This window comes from Lipophrys pholis, assembly GCF_963383615.2.
Source record: "Lipophrys pholis genome assembly, chromosome: 16".
NCBI lineage: Eukaryota > Metazoa > Chordata > Actinopteri > Blenniiformes > Blenniidae > Lipophrys > Lipophrys pholis.
Window position 1 is genome coordinate 23,846,852 of NC_137634.1, and position 19,328 is coordinate 23,866,179.

Genomic DNA, 19,328 nt, shown 5'->3' on the forward strand with positions numbered 1-19,328 from the left:
CTGACCGATGAGTGAACCTGATTTTAGAAAGTAGAACAATCCTATAAACAATCACGTGTGTTACATTAGGAGGTCGTTTGTGTTCCTGCTCCATTAGAGAAAAAATATCAACGAGACAAAACAGCAAGAAAAAGACCAATAAACAGCAAAAGCTTCAGGTCTTGACTTGGCTCCTTAAAATCCTGGTCTTGGGATGCTCTGGTCTTGTTGTTGACTCAGTTTTGGCATCTTAATCATAGTTTTGTGTCTCAAACTACTGAAGCCTTCAGGTAGTTTTGCAGCAGTGAACAAACCATTTTCCACCTTTTATCAAAGTAAATGAGTCTATTAGAGAAACTGGTTTGATGTTTTTAGTTTTAGACAATGTTAGTTTTCATGCTTCCAGTTATCCCCCCCCCCCCCCCCCCCCTGGAAGAATCTCTGGAGGAATCTGTCATTAACAGGACTCCATCATCAGCTCATTAAGCAAGACGCAGGGAGAACGTGGCGGCGCTCTTCTTCCTACTGCAGTAATTATTTTCATTGTCTGCGGGTGAAGCCTCGAAGCAAAATAAAATGGTGAGCACACTGGGGAAGGGAGGAAGAAAGATGGAGAGAAAAGGAGGAAATCTGACATGGAAACGGAGCAAATCTGAGACTCGGATCCAGAAAGTGAAAATAAGGCTGCCGTCTGGATGGCTTGTTGACCTCACAGTAAGACGGCTTCACCTGCAAACACTCTGGCTCCGATGATGTTTCGGTGTAATTCAGGACCTCAGGTCAGTAGTTTTTTTTTGTTTTAAGAAAAATCAAGTACTGAAAGACTTCAGGCTCAACATTTATTCACCCCCCCCCAACCTGATCAATTCAACAAGACTCTTTAAACATGACGCAACAAATCATTGGCTCCACTCCTGTAGTAAAATCTGCAGAACGTGTGATCAAGGAGGATCAGACGTGCATAGGAAACAAGAAATTGAGCCTTTCAGAATAAAGGTAGAGCATGCACTTGCAAAAATCAATGCAGCTATTTTAAAGAAAGAGTTGATTTCTGTCAGTGTGGAAACATTCTTTTGTCTTAATCCTGCAGTTCTGCAAAAAACAGAACATCTTTTTCTTTATAAAGTCACTTAACGCTATATGCAGAGATTTATTTTATCTATTTTCAGCTTAAGCAGTTATATGTTGGTTTTGATGACACAAGGCAGCAAACAGGCTTGACGTTTTGGTTATTTGTGATTAATACGTTTCTGATGGATGTGTGTAAATGAACTGAAATGTCAGAAGTTGGCATGTGAGTAGAACGATAATCTTTCTTTCCAACAACTATTGATGTGCCTCTTGCAGTGCAGACTGTTTAGTAGAATCAGAATCAGAATCTGAATATTGGCATTGTTAAAAACAACAATATTGTAAATGCAGTTTGTGCATGTGCTTTTGGCTGTTGTAGACTTTTAAGCCACTTACCTGTTCATCTTCTCTGCAAAGGTTGTTGCTGTGACACTGGGATTAATGTAATCCGAGCATTTTCCACTGGGATGTTCCACTTTGAATGGAGTTGTGGAATTGCAATTATGATCGTATTGTAAATGATCCCGTTTATACAAGTATTTTGCATTCTTCTTTTCATTTAGCAGGTTTTATTGACGTTCATGTTGGACGTTTGTGATGGAGAAAGAGGCACGCCATGGAAACATTTGAAATATATTGTTGTTTTGTATGAACGTTGAAATGAAGGCAGTTCATTTGAAAATGAATATAAGATGCGATTAATTCATTGTGTGACAGTTGTGGAAGTTTCAACTACAATTTAGGATGGTAAACATTTTATTCTATTTTCAGCTGTTGTTGTTCCTGATTTTAGAGGTTTCAACCTTTCTTTCAGCTTTTTTTTAAAGTCAATTTTGACATTTTGGCTGTTTAAACCATTTTGGCTATTTTCTATAAAAAGCTGTTTACAGTTTCACTGTGTGTGTGTGTGTGTGTGTGTGTGTGTGTGTGTGTGTGTGTGTGTGTGTGTGTGTGTGCGCGTCCCATTTTTAAGATGTTTTTCCTTTTAGAAATCCTCGTCACTTTAAGGGTTTTTAAAAGCTGTTTTAGCAGTTTTTCCTCCATTTCTTGTGGTTTGAGTTAACCCGCCCCTCGACCCCCCCCAACCCGCCCATTTTTGCCATTTCAGTTGTGTCTTTTTCAAAAATCCCTTTTAGCCAAGAGTTCAAATGAAAGTGAAAACAAGATTACATTTTTATTTAGGTATAATGAAAGCTTCAGAGAACCACAACAGAAGGGCTAAAGAGCCATATGTGGCTCCAGAGCTGCAGGTTACAGACCCCTGATCTATCCTACTTTAACTAATTGTGCAATTAGGAACTGCTGATCACCAGATTTCTATCTTAATTTACTTCTTCATCGCTGGAAGGTGTTTGAGAAGTAAACAATAAATAGACTAGAAAATATCCAGGGTGCCGTTCCTGGTATTTTAACTTGAAATCTTTGAGCGGATGTCTCTCCTGCCAGTGCTCCTTGCCGCAGCTTGACTTCAGTGTGGGTAAAAGTTGTGCGCGCTCCAGAGGCGCGCGGAGTCACTCCTCTGTCTCTCTCTAGTGCGTAAAGCCGCCGCCGCTTCGCTCGCCTTCTCCCGGAGAGATGAGGCGGAAGGAGAAGAGGCTGCTGCAGGTCGCCGGGCTGCTCATCGCGGCTCTGCTCTTCCTGCCGAACGTCGGGCTGTGGTCCTTGTACCGGGACCGGGTCTTCGACAACTCGCCCGACGCCGTGGAGGGTCCGGGCGGATTGCCCCCCGTGCAGGTAAGGACACGCAGAGCGCGGGGATGGTTCTCCACATGGGTCGATCTTTACACTCCAAATCCTCCCAGGGAAAGACATTTGGACCAACTGCCACCTTGTCTTTTGTTTAATTAAATTTTTTCTTTCCATTTTTCTTTTTTGATCCTGCTTCAATCACATTTGCGTAAAAAAACGCAGTCACACAGGTGACTGCACCTGACTTAAGTGTGAATTTCAGCAGAAACAGCTTTAGATTTCACTTTAAAGTAGGAAGAGGATCTTTATTCAAAATGTGTTGGGGTTTTTCTTTGGAGTTAATGACAAACAGTAACGTGAGTCTTGCAACTGGACGAGCTTCAGCACCATGGAGAGCGCAGACTGTGCGCAAAGATCACTACAAGCTTTCAATAAACATCATTTGTCATCCTTAACTCAACTTAAAAAGTTGGCTGGAAGCTTAGATAGATAGATAGATAGATAGATAGATAGATAGATAGATAGATAGATAGATAGATAGATAGATAGATAGATAGATAGATAGATAGATAGATAGATAGATAGATAGATAGATAGATAGATAGATAGATAGATAGAGCAGGTTTTGAATAATTTTAGCAAAATTCGGCATTTTTAATTTAAAGAATTACAACTCGGAAATATTTTCTGGTAAAAATCAAAGCTCAGGATAACGACAACTGTCAATATACATAAAAATAGCCTCTTTTAAACATGTGACTTTAAGAAAGATCCACTGCAGAGAACAAACACTTGCAGCTCTGGAGCTGAGGGTTACACATATGTGGGTTTTTATTAGTCAATGTGAGGTTATAAAAAAAACAACAACTTTAAAAGGCTTATTTGTAATGAGTTTTGGTGTAAATCTGAAAAGAATCAATGAATGGAGCGATATCCTTAGAGACTGTTATGAGACGCCTCCAACAGCAGAAGTGTAAAAAATATTTCAGTTTTTGGCTTTTCTGCCTCGAGTCACTGCTTTTCCCTTATTTTCCCTTTATGGTCATTTCTTTAGTCTGAGCTGCAGCTCATAAGTCTCATATAGCAGTTCACCATCAGCGTGCAGTTGGTATTTAATCACAAGAGGAATGAGTCCTGCCGTTGGTGTATTGCTGATCAATGTGATGATCAAGTGATCTTATGATTGATTGGAAACAATCAGGTTAGAATAGAACTCTGCAACCTTTATGGCCAAAAGAGCCATTTCTGTCACTTTCCAGCAAATCAAATTCACGTGGAGCCACAAATCATGTTGCTTTGACGATATCACTGCTTGAAATTGTACAGTTTTGTCATTTCTACAGAAACTGTCTTATGTTGCACTGAATTCCACTGGTGAACTATAGAAAGGATTTTATTAGATTTTTAACTGTTTTTGTCGCTGGGTTATATCAGTTTCACTTCTTTTTAAAAACACTTGGATGGGTTTTGTTTTATTTGAGTCTTTTTGGAATGTTTTTCTTCCTTTCTTCATTCTTTGATGGTTTACACTGAGCTGCCCCCCGATTTTAGTCATTTTATTTAAATTTCAATATTTCTTTATTCTTAGCCTTTTTTCTTTACACATTTTTTTTGTGATTTAAATTTTTTTTGAGGGGGGGCTTTGAGCAGTTTTTTTAAAGCCATTTTTGATTTTTTTTTTTTTAAATCAAAATCTTTCTATTGAGATGCAAACAGAGTTTACGTGTCGCGCCGTGCTGATCAGTCACTGGTATTAGAGGATAATTAAACCCCAAACGCAGTTCGCTTTAAACACGTTTCCTCGATGTGACTGCGATGACATACGAGTCTTTTTGAGTCTGGTGAGTAATTAAGGATGTTTACTACTATAAAACTTTTCCAAACCCTTCAGGGAGCCACGACAGAAGGGCTGTAGAGCCTCATGTGGCTCCAGAGCGGAAGGTTGCAGGCGTCTGGGTTGGAACATAAGATTTGTAGATCTGCTGCATTTCAGACACTTTTTGATTCACGGGCTTTTAGGACTAAAATAATCTTTAGTTTGATAGAATCCATATCACTTCTAGTTTATTAAGTAGATAATTATTAATCACAAACACCTTGTCAAGAGCGGAGGCAGTATTAAGAAGCTGCTTTTTTAATGTTAAAATGCCTTCAGTCTTCCATCTGCCGCCACTAACGTGTCTCACCTGTAAAGAAAAAAAAAAACCTTCCCATGCTCTCATTCTCATTGTGTTCACTGTAATGTAACATTGATTAAAGCAGCAAATTGTCACACTGTTAGCATTTTGTTTTTGTGTTGAAATCAATCATTTATGATTGGTTGGATGAAGTAATTTTCCTCCTTGACTGACTCGGATGAAAAAAAAAAAAAAAAAAGCCCCTCATAGTCAATAAGTAGAATCAATCTTTTTAAATTAGTCTGCATGTTTACAGTGTCTGCGTATCACCATGAAAGGCTGGGAATATACCGCGTGTGTGTGTGTGTGTGTGTGTGTGTGTGTGTGTGTGTGTGTGTGTGTGTGTGTGTGTGTCACATTCACAATGTGGTTAGCATTTAAAGCGTGATACATTTGTTTTTCCACTCGATTCAGACTCAAGATGATTAGGCAAACATGTTTCAGTTTCCATGAGGCATTAAATAAGATTCAACCCTCCGTCAGAAGAAGTTTAGGAGCCAAATACAACATTGCTGCTCGACAAAGCTGCTTTCGTTGGTTATATTTCTTTAAAACGTCGGTATCGGGTTGTACACCGAGTTGAGCATGTGCATCGCTTTAGATATTAGTTTATAAATATAGAATAAAAAGGTTATGGCTGGTTGTTGTGCTGTAAATCCATACAGACGTGGAATTATCCATCGTGTTGTGTCTGCTAGTCTACTTCATAAAGCGAGGCTCACATTCTGAATCGTAATCTAATTTAAGTGGGAGAATCTACATTATATTGTTTATATGTGAATAAGTTTTTAAGTTTCAACAAATAATTAAGTGAGATTCAACCCACCTTTATAAAAACTTTAGCATTTTAATGAGCCAAATCCATTTCTCACGTGTATTTCTGCAGATTAAATGGGTTTTCTTTGGTAGTTTTCCTGTGAAATGTCAGGATGAGGTTGTACATTGAGTTGTGCGTGGATTTAGATCCATCCATCCATCCATTTTCTCCCGCTTACCCGTTTCCGGGTCGCGGGGGTGGCAGTCTGAGCACCGTCACCCAGATCACATTGCACCGATTAAGAACCTTCCTGCAGGTGGTGAGCCCACAGGAAATAGATTTAGATATTAGTATATAAATATAGTAAATGATGGGCTCATTATCGGTGACTAATGTCGTCCTGTGAATGTATACAGACACAGCTTGTGCTCACATACTTCAAATATATGCTATGTCACTGAGTTGAGCCTGTTTTTCTATTTCAAGCACATTCTGAATCTTGAAATAACCACAAACTGTTTATATTTCCACTCAAATGAGACTAATGTGATCTCAACATGAAGTTTCATCGAGGCATTGACTCAGATTTTCCCCCCACATATTTTTCTGCAGCACATTTTCTTGTCTCTTCAATATTTGAGTATCAGGTTGCATCCAGCTGTGAAGGGAGTTATGCATCTGCACTGCTGCAGATGTTAGTGTAATATATATTTTAAATATATTTCATATTTTGTCGATACAGGCATTTACAGCTCTCACTTAGAAATCTACAAATAACTGCAATTATCGACTCGTATACATGCACGTCCTGATTCTAGATCTTAAACAGGAAATCTTTGCATTTTGCTCAAAATGACCTCAAAAGGATTTAAAGATGTTTTTAACTCTCCGTCTGTAAAAAGCCATGCATGACTGAGCAGCATTAAAACAGGCGATGTTGTTCCGTTCAGTCCAGTCGTGATTCATCCTCATCATGACTTTCCTCCTATTGACGTCTGCATCGATCCTTCACTCCCATTCCCACCGTCTCACCACAGCAGATGAGAGCGAGTGATTAGAATTGATCATCTTCAGTCTCACTGATTTACCGTCTGCCTTTTCTTTTACTTTACAGAGAAATGATCAATGTTTTCTGACCCAGTTCTTGTTTCTCAGCCGCTCACGCTGCATCAGAATCGCTTGTTTCAGACCCTGTTTACGCAAAGTTTCATGTGAAAACGCATCGTTTGAAGGAAAGTTTTGTGTTTAAACGGCAGTGTTTTGAAAACGGTGTAGTTCGCATGTTGGACCACTAGTGGGTGCTTTTAGACAGTTTTTGTAATGAAACCACACACACAGCAATAACAATGGGAGAACACGGACATTATAAAAAAAAACAAAAAACTACCAAGTCCGGGAGAATATGAACTGGGAGTCGTGACACTACGGAGGAAACGTTGTTCTGATTGTCTCTACTGAGCATGTGCAGAAGCCCTAGTTACTATGGCAGTCAAGGAGACAGAACATGAGCATTTTTGAAAAGTTGTGTTTTTCAGCATATACGCAGAGATGTAGTCGTAGCATTTACAAAAAGTGGCGCTTTGTGCCGAAGAACTATTTACTATGGCTGTGGTGTGCATGTGCGGTAGCAGCGTTTTCAAAAAGTTGCGTTTTCAGTGGCTCTGAGCATCGTTGTCGTGTAAACAGAAAGTTTTTATAAAACGGGGCTGAGATGTTTCGCTACAGACACGAATAACAGCACGGGTATCTTTCACTTATTCAGAGGTGGCGTGTTGGTGCAGTGGTCGGCATGGTGCCTCGCAGCAGCAGGACCCGGGTTTGAATCTGAACCAGAGGTTTTCTGTGTGGAGTTTGCGTGTTCTCGCTGTGTTCCAGTCTAAAGACTTTTGGTCGCTCACAGTTTCCCATAAGTCTTAATGTTTGTGCTGCGACAGCTTCATTTCAAATTATGATGGAGAGAAACCAACGTCCGCAGTCAGATAAATGATTTTATTCAAGCTTTGCTCGATGATAAATAAATGCTCATTTGTTCTCAAGTATCCTCAAAAGTAGTTTTATATCAACCAGAGAGAAGATATCTCACATTTTAACCACAAATGCATCGGTTTCCCCATCTTCTTATGCTTTCATGTCCCACTGATTAAACCCTTTGTTGGGCAGGTTTCAAACAGAACAAATCTTTCTGTAACTTCAGAATTAACAAGAACATCAGGGGAATTGTCGTATTGGTCTGAATATAAGATATCAGTTAGTTATACTGGGGAATTGGTCTGAATTGGTCTTATATTCAAGGTCTGAGGAAAAATAGTTATCTGCTCCTCTTTGTTTTGTCTTTCAAATGTCAATAAACATAATCTGATAAAGTTCATATTCCACAAATGATATATTAGTCTAAATATGGTCCATATAATACATGTTTAATGGAGCTCATGGACTAGTTTATCAAAACTGTCTGAATGACTGAAACCTCCTACAGAAACTGTTTATATAACAAAATTCATTAATATTCACTTTAAAAGGAACTAAGTGTTTACAACTTTCCGACGACCCAAGTAAACATCACGATTGCAGGTTTGTTTGTGAGGAAGTGGAGAAGCTCCGTGCGGGATCGGTGCAGTGCCGTTTGTGTCAGTTCAGCCTGTAATTAGCTTTAAGGGGACGTCTGTGTGACGTGAGCCATCTGTTCTTCAGCACCGTGGAAAGTAACGCTGGCGCTGGTTGGAGTCTCAGGTCGGTGAATTTGTGTTTGTAGTGAGAAAGCCAAAGCAGTCCCAGCCTCTCATATGTATTATTTCAACTCCTAATAATAACAGAAAACCTTGTTTACACTGAAGGAAACTGATACAAACATTAATCTCTTCTTCTTATGTTTGTAAAGTTTTAATAGCAGCAGACAAATAGAACAAACGACAAATAAGGGAAAAGGAAGGAACAATATGTGTCTGTGTTGTGTGTTTGAATGCTCCCCGTGGGCCGATATGGCTTCACTGAAGTAGATAAAAATCAATACTCTAATCCCATTCAGCCTTTTCCCACATAAGTCTTGTTAGAGACATTTGTAGCCGATATTTTCTTTTCCCCCTTGTTGCTTTCTGTCGGCTCCGCTTGCAGACAACACACTTCTTAAACCATCACAATGAGATCAGAGTCGATTAAATACAGACACGATGAGCGGCGGCCTCGTTCACATGCGGAGGATCTCCCAGTGATGTGTTCGGATGAGACGGAATATAAAATGAACATTCATGGGATGTTTTTTTTTTTTTAAAGATTTATTTATCCAGAGAGAATGACATCTTTGTTTTAGTTTGGTGGCAAAAAACGCCTCTCCCTTACTATTGGTTAGTGAAGCTGTCGTCATACCACAATAAAAGATTCTGATTCTGATACCAGATCCACGTTAGCTACAGACGCTGGCACAGTCTCAACTTGAATATCTTAATCCAGATTGATATTTGCCCACGGTTTCTTGATTTTGAAGCTCTCTGCGTTGTTGGGTCCCGTTTCCACGACAACGTTTCAAGTGAAAACACATCCTTTTAGCATTTTCATTTTAGAAAATGTTTGTTTTTACACAACACTGTTTTGAAAATGATGTCCGTTTCCATGGAAACAGAGGAAACACTGAACACAATGTAGTTAGCATGCCAGGCCACAAGTTGGCGCTGTTGGTTGTTTCTGTAGTGAAGCCAGTCCACGACAGAACATTAACAACGAGAGAACACAGACATTCTAGTGGACAGACGACCAAGTTGGATTGTTATTATGGTGACTGTCAAAATAAAAGTACCAAGTCCCAGGAGAATATGGACTGGGAGTCATGACACCACGGAGGAGACTTTGTTCTGATTGGCCAGCTACTGAGCATGTGCAGAAGAACTCTTTACTATGGCGGCTGTGTGCATGTGCAGTAACTTAATTTCAGAAAAAAAAACCTCGGCAAAGGTTTAAAATCTAAAGACTGATGTTCCACAGTGTGAGGGGGTTTCCAGATGGCTGTTGTCATGGTGACATAACTGTCATGACATTCTGGAGGCCACCACAGTTGTTATTGTTGATCTCGTCATGCATGTGCAGAAGAACTATTTACTATTTACCCCCCCCAACACTCAACAAACGTTTCTTTTTTGCCTGAAAACATGATCGAACCCTTCTTAGACCTGCGATTGTAACAAATGTGAATTTTTTTTACCAAAAATATAAACTTATTCCTTGCCAACATCTTTGCACGGCACTGTGTGTTTTTTTCTAAGCAGCAGCCTTTCAAGTGGAGCTGGAATTTTAGTTACAGTTGGAGAGAAAATGAATTTTTTCACAATTTGGGAGTAAAATCTTACGAGGTTCACGGAGGTGCAGCATAAAAATGAACAGCTCCTTTTCATAAAATCAGAGGTAAGAAACCTGATTACAATCCTTAAGAGGTTGAATTTCTTCTGAGTTAATGAAAGGAAATGTCAGAGTTGCGGGGAAAAAGCCAGGAATTATACAAAAAATGTGAAAATCAATTATCTGCCAAAGCAAAAGATTAAATAAAAAGACATTCTAACAGGCCAACTCACCAACCAATTCAATCATTTCAAAAAATCCTAAAAACAAGAATAAATGATTTATGATTTTTTTTCCAATTCTTTGAAGCAAAGTACATTTTTGTTGCACATATATGTTTTTTCAATGCTCCTCCAGTTCTCAGTATGAATCTATTCATTTGTTTTATCTGGCTAAAACAGATCAGATTAATCACCAGCTGGAGTCGAAGGAGGCTTCTTTCTCAGGGAAAAACCTTTTGCAGATGATTCACATGTTTATCTTCCCTCGAGATGAGTTTCCTTTATTTCGTAGACCGTTTAATATTGAAAACAAACAAAAAGAGCTTAAGGATAGAGCTGCCATGGTCAGGCGTGTGGATTAAATGTCTTTCAGAGTATTGACGGCTCTTCGTGCTTCGGCGATCGATCTGCTCCTCTTTCCATCGGGCATTGATCGCTGTAGTGCAGAGACGGAACAGGCGCTCTCTTTCTCAGGACCCGGTTTAGGAGGAGGAGGTCGTTTCAGATGGCGGAGCGTGTGCAGTCCAGAAAGGTGCTGGACGCCGGATCAAAGTGAGCCGGTTGGACGAAACATTTGTCCTCTCAGTGTGTTGAAAGAAGAAGTCTGTAGTCTGGTAAGGTCTGCTGAGGGAGGGAGAGACGACTGCAAGTAAAACTTGAACATCCCATCAGTTTTGACTCAGGGTCTAACCCGATGGGATCACTGTGTTGCTGTGGGGTGTCTCCAGGACCGTTGGCGCCATGGCGGCTGGAGTATTATGCTCCTGGTCGGGCCGCCATGCCGAACAGGTCGAAGGGTGATCACCTGCCCTCCGGGTCAGGAGCTGGGCAATGGGCTAAGAACACGCTCTCGCCAAACCTTCCAGTTACAGAATCCAAAAATGGCGTTGCCACTGCCCCCTACTGTGGGGAAGCAGAGCTACATGATGTTTCATGCAGGGTAGCGTTTAAGGTGGTTTCTGGTCTTCAGACTGAAAAAACTAAACAAAAACTTGACAAGAGAAAAAGACATAATGAAAGACAATATAGACTTTTATATAACGAGCAGAAACCCACTTTATTTTAATTTAATCAAATTAAAAAAAAAACGATAAAGCATTTGTACTAATGAAAAAAAGTAGTACAAATAAAACCTGAATTTGTTAGTGCAACACAGAATGTGGTTAGTCTCGCTCTTAAATTGCTGATTTAGCTCAACAGGCATAAATACATTTATATAAACAGCCTCTTAAAATGATCTTAAGAGATTGTTTTGTCAGACGAATTAAGCTCAATTCATAGGAAGCCCTTTAGATATAGAGTGATATATTATGTTATATTTGTGCAGATAGATAGATAGATAGATAGATAGATAGATAGATAGATAGATAGATAGATAGATAGATAGATAGATAGATAGATAGATAGATAGATAGATAGATAGATAGATAGATAGATAGATAGATAGATAGATAGATAGATAGATAGATAAAGCATTTCTAGTATTCAAGTTGAAAATTTGGGATTGAAATACAACACAACTCTTTTTCTCAGAGCTCAGTTTACTTCAGAGGCCGTGCAGAGCAGCGAGCGTCGGCTAAATGAAATGATGAATCCAAGCTGGCAGGTCCAAGTCACAGAGCTTAACGTCCACCATACCGTATTCCTGTGCCGTTTTTCCCGAGGCCTCCGTCGCCCTCAGACATGATAATAAGGAGCTTATTTGAACAGCTCGTGAGCCTTTGGACCAGAGCCATGGAGGTCCGTGATCCCAGACGTGCCAACACAGCTGTGCCAGTTTACTGCCGGACCCTCAGCGCGGTGGGTCTGAGTACAATCTGTGCATTTTGCCTTCAGTGTTGGGGGGATTATAAGGTCGACATCTGTACCATGATCCACCAGTACATCAGGAAAAATTTATTTTATTGAGCCTACAATCTTCAAAATGTTTTCAAAGCAACAGACAGTCAGTTGGTTAGTTGGAAATATAGTCCACAGAACACAAAAAGGTCTTGTGGTCGTCTGATCTTTTGCTCCACGGCTCGTCTTTTTATCGTTTCTGGAGCATCTGAGAGACGAGAGCAAAACACGCTACATGCAAACAAGTTGGTTTGCAAAATCCACCCCGTAGAGTTCTCGTGTTTTCATCTCCGCAACTGTTAATGTTAGAAAGAACCACGAGCCTTTATGTTGGAACCCTTTTGTTTGTTGTTTGGTGGCAGTGGTGTACCGTCTAAACATTTTGTAAAGACCCCCGTTCGTACCGTAATCCCTCCGACGTCGGAGCAGAGAGTCTGAGACCGCGGGAGGCGGAGGACTCCTCCAGTCCCGGCCTCTCTCCGGCCCTCTGCCGGCTCTCCAGCTCAGCAAGACTCTGGATAATGACTCCTTTTGGGAGATAATGGACTGTGCAGTGGCCTTGGTGCGCTCGTCTTTGAGGGATGTTTTGGAGTGCCTCGCTGCGGGGGCTTCTGCCTGGAGGTCCTCCGCCTCGAGCTTCCGTCTCACTCCGACAGAGAGCAGACGCCTGGAGGGATCTGCCTGCATGTCACAACAGGGTTGCTTAGCCTCAAGCAATTTTTTCTTCTTTTTTTTGCATGTGCAGCTTTAAATCTGCCCGGAAAGAGATGAAAGCTAAAACAGATCTTTTATTTTTTTTTTTGGAACTCATGGCTTAAGAAAGATTACAATGATGCTCTGGTTTTGCAGAATATGTTAAAAGAGAATTATCTACTGACATATTAGCTGCAGGGCAGCAAAGTGGGACAGGAGGCCGGAGTTAAGAAGGATCCTGGTTCAAACCCGACGCCTTGACAGATGCGTGATTCCTCAGGATGCTTCCGCTCACAATCCGCATCTGTTTGATTAAGTGATCGTACGTTGACGTGGTGCATGCGTTAGCTTGCATCGACTCCAACACCCTTTAATTCAGTTTGACTTATGTAGCGCTAAATACAACACAGTCATTTCAAGACACTTTTACAGTGAAAAACCAACAATTCCACATCAGTAAGCAGGACAGGAAAAAACTTGTGGAGACTTTCTGCTGTTCCGGTTGAGATTTGACGATTTGGCGATAGAAGGAGAGAAAAAGATCTTTGACCAAAAATAAGCCTTACCAGCTTTGCAGACGTAGGATTGGAGTCAGTTAATTACTTTTTGGTTATAGGTGGCTCTTTTAGAACATTTTTCCTCAACGGTGAGGATTTGATTGAGTTTGACAAGGGCCAGATTGTGACAGCCAAGTGACTGCGCCTCCAGAACTGGAGCTTTTCTTGGGTGTTCCCAGTCTGCAGGGGCCATTGTCTATGGTGGACCAGGGGCAGGGTCTTGGTCTTGGGTTGCCCGTTAATGAGAGTAATGTAGATTCAACAGATGAGCTTCTGTAGTTCAAAGTCATTGCTATTGAAGGATCCGTGTTTAGTGCTTATGAGGCTGCTCAGCCACATATCAGTCATTTCATCAGTCGGGGATAAATATTATTCCACTATGAAGTGGTTTTATGGGTGTGTGTGTGTGTGTGTGTGTGTGTGTGTGTGTGTGTGTGTGTGTGTGTGTGTGTGTGTAGCGGGTAGACATGGAGGAGGAGGAGCAGAAGGTGAGGTGAAAAAAGGAAACGCAGGTGACTAAGTCTTTGGGGTTCTGTGATCTAATGGAACAGGAAGAAAAAGGAAGAGAAAAGCTTCCCCTTCTCACTTCAAGCCTCCGTCACGACGAGAGGAACCACGCGATGAAGGTATTGACCCAACTTGGTCCGATTCATCTTCCTCAGAGAGAGAACGAGCGGCTCGCTTCTTATCAGTGGCGCCGCTCTGCTGGTGATACCAGCATGTCCTCAACACCAAACAAAGGCAGTCCAATAGGGGTCCTCTGTCTTTTCTTGTTCACTCGTATTTGTGAAGAAAAGATCTGAGAGTGAGTTTACAAGCGAGAACACGGTGGAAAGAAAGTCCAGCAACTCGTGGTTGCTCATGGCGACTTTGATCAATCGTCCTGATTTACAGAAATACATTCAGATTTTATTTCAATCATCACCTTTGAGACAGAAAATAATTTGACCTATTTACTGAGGGTGGTGCAAAAGTGGGCGGCAGCTTATACCTAAAATGGAAAGTTTAACCTCAGAGAAATGTAGCTGACGGGTTTTTTTCCTCGAGGGAAAAAGGTTTTTGGATCGCCTCAAGGCAGAAAACCTCTATGAATGACACAGTAAGTCAGGTATGAAATTATCCTCTCTCCCTTCCTGCCCCTGTCAAGGCTATGATAAAATAAATGACTGGTATGGAGGAACTCTGTGTAGTATTCAGAAATCAGAGCATTGTTCAGCTGTACATGTGATGTACAATTACATGAATACAACATTGGAAAATGCAACACGCGTCCGTAGGCAATTATAATTCATACATTCCTGATGATTGATGAATATATTTAATTACTGAATTATTCGTTTTTTAAATTATTGAATTAATAGTCCTATTATTTCATTTCTATGAGCATAACAAAAGATGTACATTGCTTATCTCACACAAGTGTTCATGGATAGAATACATTTCTATTTAACATGAAAAAGCAAACAAACTGTAAAGTGCCACTTTTCTTTGATTGGTCCAAATCCAATTCAAATCCACACAAAATCTTTACATAACATAAGTATTGTACATAGGTGTAACTGAAAAATGTGCCTGGTATATGAAGAGAATATATTCATGACTGCACAGCAGCAGATGTGTGTAGATCCTGCTTCCTTCCCCGTGGGCATTAAACTTGTGTCAGTCATTATTAATGCTGCACCTCTTCCAACTTTTTTAGAGTTCTTTTCAGAGGGAAACTCGAGAGAAAGCGAACAGTATTTTATCGACAGCAGCTGACGTGTGCAAACACAAATGCATATTGTTTATTTCTGCAGATATGTTTTTATTATGACAATTAAAAACTATTGACAGTTGTGGGATATTCTCAGTTTGTATAGCAGCTTGCATACAAAGTCTAAGACCTGAAACAATGTCGGTCTACATGTCAGCTTGAGTCGGCGTTGTTTCTGTGATGAAACCAAACACACATGCAGCGGAGAACAATCTGCTCTAAACATCAACAACGGGAGAACACGGACTTTCTAGTGGACAGACGACCAATTTGGATCGTTATTACGGTGACTGTCAAAATAAAAGTACCAAGTCCCAGGGGAATATGGACAGGTCATGACACCACGGAGGAAACTTTGTTCACCTACTGAACCGTCAACTCCCATTTCCATGGCAACAGAGTCGAGGGGATTTTCAGAAAGTTCCCCCCTCCCCAGTTCCATGACGTCAGAGTCAATGTTTCCAAAAGTTGTGTTTCCTCCCATTTCCATGGCGACAGATTCGGAGTGTTTTCGGAAAATTGCGTTTTCCTCCCGTTTCCACAGAGACGGAGTCAGGGTGTTTTTGAAAAGTTGCGTTTCATCCCATTTCCATGGCGACAGAGTCAGAGCGCATTTGTAAAGTTCGGCCGTGGGAGCTGTTTCCAAAAAGTTGTGTTTTCAGTGGCTGTACTGTTTACTACTGCCGAGGTGCACATACAGCGTAAGGATGACGGAGACATCAACAGACGAGGTTCCTTCCTTCCTTCCTTGGGAATAGTATGGACTAGCTGGAACTGGCAGATGGCTGTAGTGCAACTTCACAGATGCCAACTGCTGTTGAACCCAAATAAAGAAGAATAGAAACAGTTCTCGGGGATGAAAAATCTGCCGATTGGAGAGAGAGAGAGAGAGAGAGGGAAACCGTCATCAGGGACAACGAGAGCGGTGGTAAACAATGTAGATCGATAAAACCAGCAGGTGGCGGTAATGCAACTTTATGGATGCAAACTGCCGTTAAACCCAAAAGAAGAACAGGATGATGGTGCCCGAGCCGTTTTAAAAAAGTTGTGTTTTCAGTGGCTCTGTACACCCCCCCCCCCCCAAGATGCAACGAATGTTTAGCATTTTCTTCTGAAACCATTGCGTTAACAGGCCCTCAAGTCTGTCATGGTGAGAGAATTACCAATACGTCTGAGAAAATATTCCTCAGAGGGACACGTGACATTTGGAGGCTGAGCGGCGACAGCCGTGACAGCAGATGAAGAAAAGAGCAGTCAAACCCCTTCATCCTTTAACCTTTTTTCAAGATTGAAAAGTACAGGTGAGATATCGGAGAGTCGCTGGCATTTCGTTCTGATTTGGCCATCACTTCTGTGGGGAAAGGTTTCTCCGTCTAAAGAGTAAAAAAAAAAAAAAAAAAACACACCTCTTTACAAAGCACAATGAGGCCGGTCTGAGCAGAAAAGGTGATCCCGGAGAGGTTAACATGGCATTTCCATCCATTGTGACAAGTTCCGTTTTGGTCAGTGGAAAAAATTTTAAGTGTGGTTTTCACAAAATGTTGGAAAATGTTGAGTGGAGCAGGTGACAATTAGACGACTAGGATGTAATTGTTATGTTTGGGTCAGGAGATGTGGACTCAGAATGCCAGACACCAACATTGTTGGTGGAAAAAAAGGCACGTTAATGCCAAATGCAGGGGAAACAAGTCATGCCAAAACATTTTCAAGATTAAGGGAGTAGGGAGCGTAAACCCACAGAACACAGAGACAAAGGCTGAGGCGCTGACACACAGGACAACAGCCACAGAGGAACACATACGGACTGACAACAAGAGCAAAGAAGACAAGCCCATTATATACTCGAGCCACCGGGCGATGGCAATCACACACTCAGACACAGGTGAAAGACATCAGGGCGGCGAACAGCAATCAAACATGAGCAGGGGAAGCCAAGGAGCCTGACAGAAGAAAGAAAGGCCACGTTTACATGTACCTGGGTATCTGAAAAAACTGTGATATGCATTTACACATAAACCAGCTACGACTCACCACAAACGATGATTCCTGAAAACTCCGGTCACACTGGTGATCTGGATAAAATCTGTGTCTCTGTTTGCATCTAAAGGCGGATAATTACGTCACAATTCGTGACGTCCTGTTTTCTTTCCAGGATTCTGATTGACTATCATGGCTTCATGCTTCTTGCTACACTGCCCCCTACAGGTTTGGCTGCTCATAGAAGCTCTGAACCAGGTGTATATGTGGGTCAGTGTAAATTAAGATTTTTTTTTTAAGCGTAGAGGGGGAAATATCCATTGTTTTTTTTCAACTTGGTACGCGTAAGCTTCTGTTTACTGCAGAAGAACAAGAAGAAAGTTCGGCACGCCAGGGTCTTGCTGACAAAATGACGTAATTTTCTTCAGCCAGCTCCCTCTGGCTCAAGACATTTTGTTCGGCAGTGCCAACCGTCCGGGCCGAAGTCTGTCCACGGTCCGCATACTCTTAGATTTCACTTGTTTACGTCCACATTCCGCCTCAGGTCTGTGACAGGGAATGTGCGTTTTGTATTTACGTACTGCCGTGTGCTGCACATACATGTTACAGCTCGCTAATGAGTGTATCAGCCATATTTTAATCATGTTTAGCATGTAGCCTCACTACAGTGGGAGTTCCGAAGCTCGTTAACATGTCGGAGCTCGGACTTATGTGATGCACCTGAATGCATCACTAAAAGCTGTCAGCTCCTTCAGTTTAAATCGGGCCAACATACCGGCCCGGACAAAAACTTTCTATTTTCTTACTGAAAAAGTTCAGCGAAATGTATTTCTGAAAACAATCGAAGCGAGATATGAGCTGTGCAGTTAAAACAATTAAAACTCTGCTTCAAAGATGTGTGTTCGAGTGCGAACTCTCCTGCTCAACAAGAATTTTGTTCGGCAGCTGAGCCTTTAGAATATGAAGAGGAAAAAAACCAAAACACAACAGCACATGAAGCCTGACAATATTAAATGTACTTATTGCAATATTTCTTTTTCATTTTTCCCTTTTTGCTATTTTTTTCTCTTTTATCTATTTTCTTTTTTTAAAAAAACAAAAAAAAGTAATTGCCATATTTTCTCACATGCAACGTTGTTTCTTTCTGAGGTCCCGTTTACACAGCAACGTTTTCCAGTGAAAAACGAAACCCTTTTAATGCGTTTTATAAGACTGTTTACACAAAGAAGCTTGGAGCCTCTGAAAACACACGGAACTTTTTGAAAACACTGAGTCCGTCTCCATATAGACGGGTCCTGTTTACCACGGCCATAGTAAATACTTCTTCTGCACATGCTCAGTAGACGGACAATCAGAAGAACGTTTCCTCCAGAGTGTCACGACTCTCAGTCCACATTCGCCTGGACTTGGTAATTTTATAGCTGGCAGTCACCGTAATATCAATCCATCCTGGTCGTCTGCATTCTCCCATTGTCATAGTTGTATATTGTAATGTATTATTCTCTGTGGGTATGTGTGTGTGCCAACCCATTGCCAGGCATGCTAACTACATTAGCACAGATCAGCTTGTTAAGCAGAGGTGGGCCCTTCTCGTCCTGCAGGGTAACACTCCTGCATGTTTTCAGCGGCTTCCTGTCATTAAAACTTGAATTTATGAATGAATGAATTTTTTTCACCATGAACTCTCCAAGGAACTCTGCTGAAGAACAATGACAGATTGGGAACTTTTACTGGACATGGCCAACTTGGACCTTTACGCGAGGTTACCATTTCACTTGACTGTTTATGGAGATGGAGTAGAGGTGTATTTATTGGAGGCGGAGTCATTGGGCGTTTTCATTTTGCTACTATAAATGTTGAAATACTAAAGAAATTCTTAATCATGTCTTTCAAACCTTCCTGCAATTTCGTGGCTGCTGAAAGTACATGAAGCTGGATGTCCACAGTAAAAAGTCAGAGTTTCCACCAACTGGTGGTCCTGGCAGGGGATGTTCTTGTGTTTGAGGCTTGTTGGTCAGGAGTTCATAAAGAATTCTTGTGTTTCTGAGTTCTCTGCAGTTGACTTTAAGATTTCTCAAGGTCAAACAGGACAGAGCTACTTGAGTTTAACAAAAAACAAAAAAACTGAAGAAACTGGGGATCATTGAGACCCCTGTCACACGACAATATTTTCAAGTGGAAAAAAAACTTTCATTGCTTTGTGGGGGCCTGTTTACACGACAACGGTGCTCGGAGCCACTGAAATTACTTTTTGGTAACACTACTAACTGCACAGTTTTTCCCCACATG

At 41.1% G+C, this 19,328-nt stretch overlaps 1 protein-coding gene across 1 annotated transcript in view; it reads left to right on the forward strand.

The window, feature by feature from the left end:
• The first annotated feature begins 2,557 nt into the window (after positions 1-2,557).
• The window catches only part of LOC308121349 (polypeptide N-acetylgalactosaminyltransferase 10-like), an 83,792-nt gene continuing 67,021 nt past the window's right edge, over positions 2,558-19,328 (forward strand). The window contains exon 1 of the mRNA XM_080482530.1: positions 2,558-2,784. Within this exon, the coding sequence (XP_080338656.1) occupies positions 2,626-2,784 (159 nt within the window). The 5' untranslated portion in view covers positions 2,558-2,625. The remainder of the gene's footprint in view (positions 2,785-19,328) is intronic.